The 12,294-nt window shown below is 38.7% G+C and overlaps 1 protein-coding gene across 2 annotated transcripts in view; it reads right to left on the reverse strand.

Moving 5' to 3' along the window:
- Nucleotides 1-393: 393 nt before the first annotated feature.
- svild (supervillin d) overlaps nucleotides 394-12,294 on the reverse strand; it is a 63,593-nt gene continuing 51,692 nt past the window's right edge. For both annotated transcript variants that reach the window (XM_065242622.1, XM_065242621.1), the window contains exons 14-28: nucleotides 12,071-12,226; nucleotides 11,792-11,928; nucleotides 10,434-10,581; nucleotides 8,595-8,740; nucleotides 7,725-7,900; nucleotides 7,054-7,192; nucleotides 6,676-6,967; nucleotides 6,121-6,378; nucleotides 5,572-5,779; nucleotides 5,362-5,495; nucleotides 4,461-4,616; nucleotides 4,054-4,197; nucleotides 1,999-2,111; nucleotides 1,387-1,542; nucleotides 394-1,077 (exon numbers count right to left, since the gene is read on the reverse strand). In XM_065242622.1, coding sequence (XP_065098694.1) covers nucleotides 991-1,077; nucleotides 1,387-1,542; nucleotides 1,999-2,111; nucleotides 4,054-4,197; nucleotides 4,461-4,616; nucleotides 5,362-5,495; nucleotides 5,572-5,779; nucleotides 6,121-6,378; nucleotides 6,676-6,967; nucleotides 7,054-7,192; nucleotides 7,725-7,900; nucleotides 8,595-8,740; nucleotides 10,434-10,581; nucleotides 11,792-11,928; nucleotides 12,071-12,226 — 2,450 coding nt within the window. In that variant the 3' untranslated portion in view covers nucleotides 394-990. The remainder of the gene's footprint in view (nucleotides 1,078-1,386; nucleotides 1,543-1,998; nucleotides 2,112-4,053; nucleotides 4,198-4,460; nucleotides 4,617-5,361; nucleotides 5,496-5,571; nucleotides 5,780-6,120; nucleotides 6,379-6,675; nucleotides 6,968-7,053; nucleotides 7,193-7,724; nucleotides 7,901-8,594; nucleotides 8,741-10,433; nucleotides 10,582-11,791; nucleotides 11,929-12,070; nucleotides 12,227-12,294) is intronic.

The following is a 12,294-nucleotide window of genomic DNA, read 5'->3' on the forward strand; positions in this document are numbered from 1 at the left end:
CGTTATTTTTCCGTTGACAGCGCAAACATGTTTTAGTCTAGGACTAGCCTTAAGCCTTGTCTGTAAAACCAGGGGATTATTTCAAAGTAAACATACCAAAACTGCCTAAACAACAGTTCAGACATAGAAAACTTAAAATACTTTAAACAAAATCTGCATTTGGGTTCTGAGCAACAAATAAAGACATTCTTAAAACATCAAAACGAAACCTTTCAAGTTTAAGTATTAACAATAGTGTTCAACTGAATAACAATTAAGGCCGAAGAAATACAAAGACAGGAGCTTTATAACAGTCATAACATCAGAAAAACAATGATATAACCGTAATGCATTGAGCTTTATCTCCAGACGATAAGAAATGGACAATGGAGTCTGACACCTAGTGGTGTGATGTTGAATGCATAAATTGAATGTTTAATTTAATGTTTTGTTGCATAATTTTGGCATTGGACAAACAATACACATTCATACCCTTGAGAATACACACACACAGTCATTTGTTATTTGTAATATTGTTGATAGTTTTTACTATATGGCCACTATAAGCGATCAGAATCACATAACACTGTATATCATTCATAAACATGCAAGTGGCACTTATATGCGCACACATTTTGGCTTAAAAGGTGAAAGGTCTCCATCTGTTTTAACTTGAATTAGTGTTATAATGCATTTTAAGGTCACAGTTTGACAGCAATAGGGTTAAAACATTAAAATATAATACATATTTATAATTCAGGCTTGTACATAATCAAACATAGATTTATGTCGATCCCAAAACGTACATTTTGCATACATAAAAGATGTAGAATTTTTTTTACCGAAAGCTACTTGGGTTTTAAGTATGAATTTTAATTTCATCTTTATAAGAGATTTCAGACTGTACATACTAATGCTATACATTAAAAAAAGTTTGTAAAAAGCATAGAGAAAACAAACCTATTTCTTTAGTAGATCATCATTACTGTAGGTGAATTCAACAGACTGCATCTAAAAGAGACCTTTGCTCTTTTTCAGATTGAGTTGTTTCCAGTTCGGGAGTGTGTAAAATTCATCCCGTGCCATTTCCAAAATAGTCTGCGAAAATAAAAACAATCTGTCAGCCTTGATTACTGTACGCATTATATTAACATATGCTGCAATATGCTGCTGTCAACAAAGGACTCACAAAATGTGTCATTTTGCAGAAAGTTGGCACTGCTTAATTTAACTGGCAGGCAATAAAGCTTCATTGGCAATCTGTTAAACCAAATTGAAACTCTCGCAGACTTTTATTGACAAACTGCTTGAGTGGAATTACTTTTCATAATGACCGCATTATACTGAACTAACAGCCCTAATGATATATTTTAAGTCTGTAGAGGTCAAGTTAGATGAGGTTATTACCTGAAAATCTTTGTCGGACAGGTAGCACTCAATGCGGAGAGGGTCTACTCCTTCTGGAAGGGGTTTGGATGTGAGCTCCTTCAGACTGTACTGCTGTCTGCTAAGTTTCGACAGGGCATCTTTAACCAGGATTACTTTATTACGGACTCCCTCTACCTGCACAGACATTCACACACATACAAGGGTACGTTAATCACCCAAAAGATTTATTTTTACAGTCCCCCCAAATAAATGTTATAATTTAATGGTTTCATGCCAGTAAACCTAATTTCACTGGTTTCATGTGACCATGCACTTCTAATAGAGGTGTGTTTGATACGACACACCTGAAGGGATTTTGGTATGTTTCTAAGACAAAGCTAGTTTTGTACTTTAATAGTGCTATTTTTCTTTGTTTGGAGTTTGACAGACCCCATCTCATCTCTTATTATATGAAAATGAGTGACAATGATACAGTACATACAAAAGAAAATAAGTCAGTAGGGTGAATAAATTGAGACTTTGAACTATTCCTTTAATGAATCTTTAGGTAATTATGACTCAAGTTTCTGTTGAAAAGAGACAACCCAAAGGAAGTTTCGAGAGATATGATGAAATCTATCCTTGGCGTACCTGCCCTTTCATATTTGTGTTTTTCTCCCAGTAAGGGAAGATGTTGGTAAAGGTGAGCGGCTCTGCTCCAGCCAGGATTAGGTAGGCCTGAGGAGGACGTTTGGAGTTCCTCCCTGAAGAACAAACACAAAAAGCTCTTTATTACATAGCATTTACATTTTTATGCATTTGTGATTTTATCCAAAGCAACCTTAAGTGCATCACAAGGTACACTTTTTAAAAATTATTATTAGTATGCATGTCTCCTGGGTTCGGACGCATGACTTTTTGCACTAGGGGAGAGCGGGGCACAATGCTTTTTGGTTTTGGCTTAATCATTCAAAAAATATTTGAGTTTGATTAATGATATTTTTACACAAGCAACACACACATCTCTGCTACAAATGAACATTTGAAGTTTGTTTCTAGTCCTTAACATTCTTGGACAATTACACCAAACGTGAAAGAAGTGCAAACGTTACAACTTACCCCATAGGTGGGATTAATTGTAACAGGCAAGGGGTTAGTTGTAACACTTGCTAAAAAATAAGTTTGCAGGCAAATATTTCAATGCCATTTTGTATATATACTTTAAGTGGATATTGTGTATATATCTGTGTCTATAATAGACAGGTATCCACACTGTATTCATTCTTCCAGTTCATTTCTAACAATAGGTCAATTATAAATGGATACAAATGTCTAAATATGTTAAAAAAAAAACAGCACAATTATGACAAATTTTTTTTTATATGTGACCAAGTCTGTAATAACCATACTACAGTTTCAAAAATCAAATTCTGAGATAATGAGCCTCAAAATCTGATTTTAGCCCTTCATTTCATTAGGATTTCAATCTTTGACGTGACCTTATTCAATCAGTATTAAAGATATGAACAAAAATAAATTTGACACATGATTTTTGATAAGACAGGCACATTTATTTTGTTGGCAGCCAGCAATCATTCGTGTGTAGCCTATTTAAAACAATGGCAAGAATTACGCTAACGTTAGCGGTTTTCATATCATTAGTGCTAAGGGGTTTGTTGTAACACAGCATTACAATTAACTCGCTGGGTTAAAATATTTTCAAGCCCACCAAAAAAGTTTCTGCTAAGAGCTGCAGACATATTTCAAAACGATCCTATGTTTTAGTCAACAAGACACTGATTAATATGACATAGCATTGGATTTTGTATCTAATGCTGCGTTCCAGGCAAACTGTAACCCGTAACTCACGACTTCAAAACCACGACTCACGACTCTGAACTGGGAGTACATCGATCTAGTACGAGTTCACGGGTGGGAAGTCACGGGTTTGACTGCCGTTCCAGTGCACTTTCACCGGTAGAAGGAGGTAAAAACACGAGTTACAGGTTGCCTGGAACGCATAAGGTCGTGAGTCGTGGTTTTGAAGTCGTAACTCACGGGTTTAAAAACCTGCCTGGAACGCAGCATTACACACCCAACTTAGAAACCAAAAAAAAAATATGATGCCACCAAAACACTCTTTCATCAATAACTCTCTGGAAAAACATTATACATTTGCAATAATTTGCGGGAGATTGTCTTTTGGCAGCGTGAAAAAAATACCGGAAAACCAAAACACTCAACCTTGTGCAACAATGTAAACAGTCCGTGTTACAACTAACCCTGCGTTAGTTTTTGCCCCACGAACTCCTAACTACTAACTTGAAATTAGGCATAAACAAATTTTAAGGAACAATACAGGATTTCTGAAACCATGATCACAATTTTACACCGACTTGACAAAACCGGCACACCACTTAGTTTAACATATGAACATAAATGTTCATGTAAAAACCTGTCTATTCCAGAATGTCATAAATATACATTTATGCATATACAATTTGCATATAAACTGTTTTTTGTGCTGATGAGTGATACCTAAATGCACTTAATGTCACAAAAAAATCCCTTGATCTTCTAGATTTGAATAAATGGGCAGAACATCTACAGATCAATTTTAAGCTAAAATAAGTTATTGTAATCTTCTTGAAAGCAAAGAGAGAAAAAAGTAGTTTAGCACACCATTTTATTGTTTTAACTCCTGACCTTGGCAGTACTGAAGCGTCGTTTCCATGGCACACTTCCTCTCACCGTCCCAGCGGATCTTTGCCGAGCCAGTACATTCCGTATCTTCTGGCTGCTCTCCTTGCCATAGGTACACTTCCATCCTATTATCCACCAAGAACAGAGCTACAGAGAAAGACAACAGAAAACTATGAAGAAAATTCAACTGACTGGCCTTGTGTATAACGCATGTGCATGCAATACTATTCGTTCAATTCATAACATCAGTATCTGTGGTTAGACCAGGGTTGTCCAATCTTAATCTTGTGTGTTTACTCTACAGGGTTTAGCTCCAAATTTAACCTCATGAGTTACAAATTCTGTAGGTCAGAGTGGCCATCCTAAACCCTGATTGTAGACCCCTGTGTTAGAGTTACAAGTTGATGTACCAGGCTGAGGGGCTGAATACAAATTCTCCTGCAGGAACGGCATTGCCATGATGGCGCCCGTCACTTGGGTGGGGCCGAACTGCTCCTCTGCCTTAAAAGTCTTGCTGCTGGCACTCAGGCGGAAAAGACGTGGTGTGAAATTGTACTTCCCTGGATCTGCAAGGACACAGCGAATATTTATGTGAATATTTGCTGAAACACATCACACTCACATAAAACCAAGTGAGCAACCTACATAGGCAGCCTTTAACTCTTTCCCAGTCATATATCATAAATCCGAGTTAAATCGTCAATAAAGAGAAAACGCTATTATCCACTATGTGGCGCTCTTACCCAACTTATAAAACACTAAAGCATCTACGGATCCAAAAACAGTAAATCCTTTGTGTATGTTTTAATTATCGCTCAGAATCTAATATAGCCAAATTAGTTTGTAAAAGTGCAATTATCTCAGCTTTTTGTTCACAATTTTGCTTTTTGAAGAAACCTACACATATTTAAGAGGTGATCATTTGCAGAGAATGCAATCCCATAATACCCATATGCCCAATCCATTCAAAATGGATAAAGATGAAGAAATATTGATTATAAAATGCTTGTACAGTATTTCATAGTTAGTCAAATAATTCATTAAAATTGACTTAAAATTAACTGACTTATAAAATATATAGCACACATAAACAATGGGTTAAAATGAAATGTTATTAGCCTAGAAACATGCAATAACAAAACCTTTTAAACCAGCAGCAACTTTAGTCTCCTAAACATTTGAGTTATTAGGAAATAATTTGCATGAGATGCTCCTAATCTCATCAATACTTTAGATTTAAGGACTTCATCTTGAATTAGTTTTATGTATTGCCATGATATGTGCATGATTCATTTTTCATAAGATTTGTACCTTCCAGCATGCAGTCATAGGCCTTCCTGTCTTGCTTGCCAAGAGCTACCCAGAATTCCTTTGGTTCATTTCCTTCCTCTATTTCATGTACCTTCAAACTGCTGTTACTGTTCATACCCAGCTCACAAGGACACCTGTACATAAAATACAGGTAAGTCACATTATATACATGCACAAAACCTGTTAACCCTTATGTGTAAAACTGCTTACGTTTGAGTGAGTCGCTCCACAGTCCTCTTGCCCACCTGCCGGGCCCCGGGATGAGACTTACAGCCGTGCCACAGATACAGCTGCCCCTCCTGTACCCCCAGCAGTACCAAACTAGCCCGAGACCGGAGGCTGGCACAACAGCACTCCACCTCAACCAGGCAACCCTCCACTTCTACCTCTCCACGTACGCAGAACAAACGCCAGTCACCTTGAACAGATTCACACACATACATATCATTTTTATCATTCAAAAGTCTCATCAAGTCGCATTACATTTATGCATTTGCCTGACACTTTTATCCAAAGCAACTAATATTTTAATATTAGCATGTGTGTTCCTGGGATGGAACCCATGACCTTTGCGCTGCTAATGCAATGCTCAACCGACTGAACTAGAGCTTCAGGAACATGCTTTGTCATAAAAGTCAATGTTTCCTATATACTATGAAAACTATAATTTTTTTTATTATTATTTTATAAATTTTCCATTTTTAAGTCTCCTGACATTCCCTGTTTTCCTGCTGTTGCCAGAACCATCCATTGTGTTACCTGTGTTTTTGGAGCTGTCCTCCCTCGAGCCTCGATGGATGATTAACCCTCCCTGAAAAAGTTGAAGAAAGCAGGGCGGCTCTTTTCCCTGTGTGACAAGCACTTGCGCCCCCCTGTGGTTGCCCAGCTCCACCGTCATGAGAGCAGATGTTCCTCTCCCACTGACGCTGGAATGACGTCCCTGCCAGAAGAAGCATGCTGTGCGCTCCCTGCCTGGTCCAGCCGTACTCACTTCACCAGGTTTTTGTCTTTTACCAACTGCAAACACAAGCAATAAAATATTCAGCACCTCTCCAGCCTCTAGCGGATTATGTTCGTACAACATCATGATGTCCAAATCTCAATTTGATTATTCCCCTTGCTGGTTTACAAAATGAAAAATATGTAAATGAATTATGCAAGATTTATGCATTAGGCAGACACTTTATCTAAAGCAATTTTATGGTCTCGAACCCATGACCTTTAGATTGCTAACACAATGCTCTACCAGCCCCTTTTTACATCTGTTGAGTTGATGGTGACCTCCCAGCTGAACTAGTTGCAACCCTCACTCACCGACATTAGTGATCGAATACTTCCAGCGGATGACATACGTGTCCCCCTCGTGCAGCTGACTCACGCTTTCCGGGGGAATTTCGAAATCGTCGAACTCGCGGATGTGCCACGCGTCCACAGCTACGGTGGCCAGCTCCGCCTGCCGCCCATCTTCAGAACGGACCGGTCCGTAACCTCTCTGCACATTCACGCCCTCCAGCACCGTGCTTCCAGGCCCCGGCCCTGCCTCCAGCATCTCTGACACATCGCACGGCTTCAGGTCAGAGTCACAGGTAGGTAGATGCACAGGACTCTGGATGAAAAGAAAGAGCCGGTAAACATCTTCTGATGAAGATGAAGAGAGCAACACTACAAAGGTTTCTCTGAAATCACTGTTACCTTCACCTCCTCTGGCACGGAATCGTCTTTCATGGGTTTCCTCTCTGCCCAGTCCAAAAATTTCTCTCTGAACAGAGCGGTTTCGTTGTGTTCTGACAGCCGACCGAAAAGGGCCCAGCTCGGCCTGCCCTCACCTTGTCTACTCATACACATAAATACAGAAAGAGGTCAGAATAAAAGAGTCATGAATAGCCGAAACGATTTACATATAATTATCTTAACATTACAGGTTGGGTGGGATTAGACTACCCGCAACAAACCACAGTCTTTCTCTTTCCATATCCCTACACTCCAAGAAATGTCAGCAAATACACAAAATGACTGACACCCTCCTAGTTTACAGGGCCTAGGGCTGTAACAGAAAAAGGTGTGGTTTTTCAGGACACATACTTAGTAATGTGATCTCTTGGTTAGCTGGAACATTTATATGTGGTATACCGCAAAGAAATAAACCTTCAACTTTTTTTCCACTTGGGGGCAGTGTTGTGGCAGTATGCCACACATGCAGTCACAGCTAACAGTGTTTGTGAGTAACATGTGTCCTGGTTTATTAAGCTCAGATCAACATCATCTACATTAAAATACGCCTAGCCAGGTCTCTTGCATTTGCTCTCAGCCCCAAACAAACAGTACGAGTCATAAGAATGAATATCTGGTGGTGAGCTCCTTACTTAGGAGTGTCTGGATTGGCTGAAGAGGGGTCAAGAGGGTTGACCCTGCATGTGCTGTAGTCGAACGATGCACTCCACAGTTGTTTGCCAAGCTGTACCACCACCTTTCTTTCACTCAGAGGAACATCCTTCCCCGTCCAGACGTACACTTCGCTTCCAAAGTCAAACACCAGTGCCTGGCACATAAACACACGCTTTGGTCAGTAATGTTAACTAACATGGGATTACGTAAGCACAGTAAGGGGCCAATCACACCGAAAACGTTTTAAACGCTTGGAAACTCAAGGCGCGCTGCTCTGCCTCACTTTAAAAAAAGAGTCAGCTGTCTTGTCAATTAAATATTAAAGCGTGAGCACTCTTTTGCGTCATATTAGCAGAAACTTTAAAAAGAGGATGCTTGCTCTGACCTTGATCGAGGGTGAGAGGTGCACAAACACGCAGGAGAGAGTGAGTGGACCACAACGGAAGGCCCGCCCTCTCCCCTCATTCGATTGGACAATGTGGAAAAACCCAAATGATGTTGGACGCTTTTCCAGTCTCAGTGCTCCTTTAAAAGTGCGTGCTGTGGCAGGCGGCAAAATCTCTTTGATGAAGCCAATACGGAAGTGATTTAAACTGCAATTCATCGACTGGCCGCTTGAGGCTGGCTCCAAAAGGATCTTCAGAAACCTATGGGTGACGTCACGTACACTACGGCCATCTTTTTTTACGGTCTATGCAAAAAACGCACACATAAACAGCGCATAATGCTCACTGGCCATAGATAATCGTTCAAAAAGGGCACCTGCAGCTGTCATAAACGTGTTTGGTGTGATCGGCCCCTTAGGACACACATGCATAACAGCACAAAAGAGGCTTCAGATGTTTTACCTCTTTAGAGTTGAGCAAAGAGACACTTGGGATAGATGCCAAAGCTTCCTCATAAGGAACCAGCTTATCCTCCACCAGCCTGTAGACACAGTTTGACTCCACTATAGCATTCTCATAAAGTTCATCTTCCTCCGGCTCTCCTGCACCTGTAAAACACACAAATGATTACTTAAAGGGATAGTTCGGTTTGGTTACAAACATTCCTCCAGAAAAAAAAAAAAAATTATACAGGTGTGAAACAACATGAGAGATGACAAAAAAGATGACAGAATTAAAAATTTTGGGTGAACTATCCCTTTAAAGCTTTTAAAGGTATAGTGCATTTTTTTCCGCATACAAGGGGGTCCGCGTAAAGTCTACGTGATGCAATTTTTGTCATCAGAAGAGCGCGCGCATACTGTACTGTATGTGCACCCCCAGATTTTTGAAACCCAGTGTACATCGTACGCGTAGGTCACGCATGCACCTACAGGGGAATGAAGTATGTAGCCCAAGAGATCCATTGCATGAGCATGTGTTGAACGACTGTGTACATGTATGAGTCAAATAAACTAAACTTTGCAAGGCTGTACGATTGATCGTGGGCATATGTTCACATATACTGTACTATGCAAAAGTCTTAGGCCACCATCACCAGCTTTGTTGTTTTACCAAAGTTTTAATGTCCATCCATATTTATTTTTCACTCTTTTATTAAGATACAAACAGAAAATACAGGAAATATCTACACAAAATTAAAAACAAAACAATTTTCTTTTTTCTCCAGGCATCAGTCAGTATTTAGCGTGACCTCTCTTGGCACGAAACACATCTTGAGCTTTTTTAAAGAGACTGAAGTCCTGAAGTCATTTGATTAGAATTAGAAATAAGGATTTCATTTCATTTAGGTTTAAGAGATCCTGCAGCTGCCTGCTATTGCCCAAGTGGAAGGGGAGTTTACCCTAAATACTTGACACTTAGAAAATACTTTATACTACATACACATTTCCTGTATTTTCTGGTTGTATTCTAATAAAGAGAATGAGAAATAATTATATATGATCACTATACAATTGCAAAAAGCACAAATTTAATGTTAGCATGGTGGCCTAAGACTTTTGCACAATACTGTACCTAAAATACAGACTATTGTCTTAACTTTAGCTATAGTTTGGAGAAAGGTTTGATACCAAAAGTAAGTTTGGTAAAGTTTGGGAAGTCAAAGCACTTTTTTTACACAAAACAAACTCATATTCTCTATACTGCTAATCTAGCAACGACAAGATAAATATAACTTTTTTAAAAAAATAAAATGTTTTCGTATGCATTTGTTGGTTAATATTCTTTGAGGAATAATAATAATAACAATTATTTAATTTTACCATTCATGAGATTTATTTCATAATTTGATCACAATTTATAAAATGTATTTCCTTATGATCCTTTTCCTGACAGCCTTGGTTAGCAAAAGTTATTTGAGTGCTATTTTGTTATCAGATCATGAAAAAAAAACATTTTCTTTAAAATAACCCGCACTGATGAACCATGTTCAATACAATAAGCCTGGGGTCATAATGTGCCTATCAACGATGATGTCGTGCTATTTCTAAAGATTACAGGCCAACAATAAATAGAACCAAATGACATACAAAACCACAAGAAGCATTTTGGGTAATCTGTGCTTGATTGCTTAACATGAGTGAATTCTGGCCCTGGGTCGAAGTCTGTCAGTGTTCTGTGAACACTCTGTTTACATTGGCCTGTAAATGGGTGTGTTTACGGTGTGTGAAATGTTATCCTCATCTCAACATCTGTGCAACATGTGCAGGGCCTGGCAGGTGTCTGTGTATATGTATGCACCTCTGTATTCAGTCTTTCCTCCCAGCAGACTCCAGAACTCTTTGGCTGAACGATTCTCCGTGTTGATGCCTTCTTCCAGCAAAGTCACCTGTGGCGCCTTGCAGCCCAGATCTCTCTTAGTCTGGACGTACTGGGCCATCTCTGAACCCTGTCACATAAAAACACATATACACTGTTTGTGTTTTTGCACACACATAGAAAAAAATATTTAAATGGCACATCTGATTGGTTGGTTTTATGCCAGTCAGAGGTTAAATTTTTGATTATTCTGCAAGGTAATATATGTTTAAAACTAATAACAGTAGATACCGATAGTTTTGCTTTTTACTTCGTTTTAAAGTATTATGTTGTGAAATCCTAGAAGTGCAGAGCGTGCAAACTGCAATTCTGCTGTCAAGTCTGGGAAAAATGCTTTTAACTGGCTTTTATCCCAATTGCTGATATATCAGTGGGAATACAATAAAATCACTTGTATGTTTGTGAGGTTAATGGCATTTAAAATATAGTTTGATAAACCTAGCAAATAATAATATTAGATATTATTAATATTAGGGATGCACCAATATATCAACCAGTAATTGGTATCGTTCGATAAAAGCAATTTTCATCCAATAGTTTAACTCTTATGTGTTATTGGGGCCTTTTTTTTGTTTTCATTTGGCCATAACTTTCCCTGTCCTTGGACCACTTTTGAAAGGTACTAACCATCTCACAAGAGCTGCAGTTTTGGAAATCCTCTGACGCAGTCGTCTAGCCATCACCATATGGCCCTTGTGTCCCTCAGATCCTTACGCTTGCCCATTTTTCCTCCTTCTAACACATCAACTTTGAGGACAAGTGCAGTTGATGTGTTAGTTAACGCAAGTTAATATAACCACCAAACTATTGGTAGATATCAGTCTGAATAATCAGCTATCGGTATCAGTGGAAAAATTGTATATTGGTGCATTTCTACTATATATTATAATAGATATTTTTACCACAGCTGTACATTCTATTTTGTTTTATTTTTTTTGTCTATGAAAGTCAAAACCTTTTGTATGCACAAAATATGTCAAATCTATTTTTTGTAACTTTCTTGTATACCTGAAGGACTGACAATGCAGTAAAAACATTTGACATTTTTGGTAGCATGCCATTTTTTTTAATCAAATATTTCAGACACAAACAAAGAGCCTAGATGCTTTATACAGTATATTAAATTCAGATGGTCTCTATCTCTTGTAGCGTTTTTAAGCCAGAGTAAGTCCCAAAGTGGACCATACTTCAAGCAGAAAGTCAGACATCTGGCTCTGCAACACTATATTTTATGTAATAAGCACTGGGCAGTTTTGATTCATTTTTTATTTATGAAGTACCTTGGCTTTTTCGATGACATTGGCAAATTCACCACACCAGAGGAAGCAGTGTTTGGAAGTTATAAGCAGATAGCAGTCCCCGCTGTTTAAAGAGCGAGCTGTGGGTTCAACCAGACGCACTTGAATATGTCTGCGCCCTGCGAAAACATACATGCAAATGTTAAATGCAAAGCATGCACATTAAGTATAAACTGAAAGCCAAAGCATTTGCTTTTGTTTAAAGACATTAACGACTATAAATGCACAGATTGTGCTTAAAAAGGAATAAAATGAAACTACCTTTAATGTGAATGAGCATCAGCTTGTGGAAAGGCACGGCACTGTTATTAGTCACCACCTCTGTAGACTTCACACTCCGCAAGTTGACTTTCCTAAAGTTTTCTTTGCTAGCCAGACCTGCCAGAGCTGCGTCTGCCAGATTCGAGTGCTTTGCCACTGAAGACATTAAAAATAACAGTGTTCATAATTGGCACATCATTATTTTATTAGCTCGTTCAGTGTAA

The sequence above is a fragment of the Paramisgurnus dabryanus genome, chromosome 1, assembly GCF_030506205.2.
Source record: "Paramisgurnus dabryanus chromosome 1, PD_genome_1.1, whole genome shotgun sequence".
NCBI lineage: Eukaryota > Metazoa > Chordata > Actinopteri > Cypriniformes > Cobitidae > Paramisgurnus > Paramisgurnus dabryanus.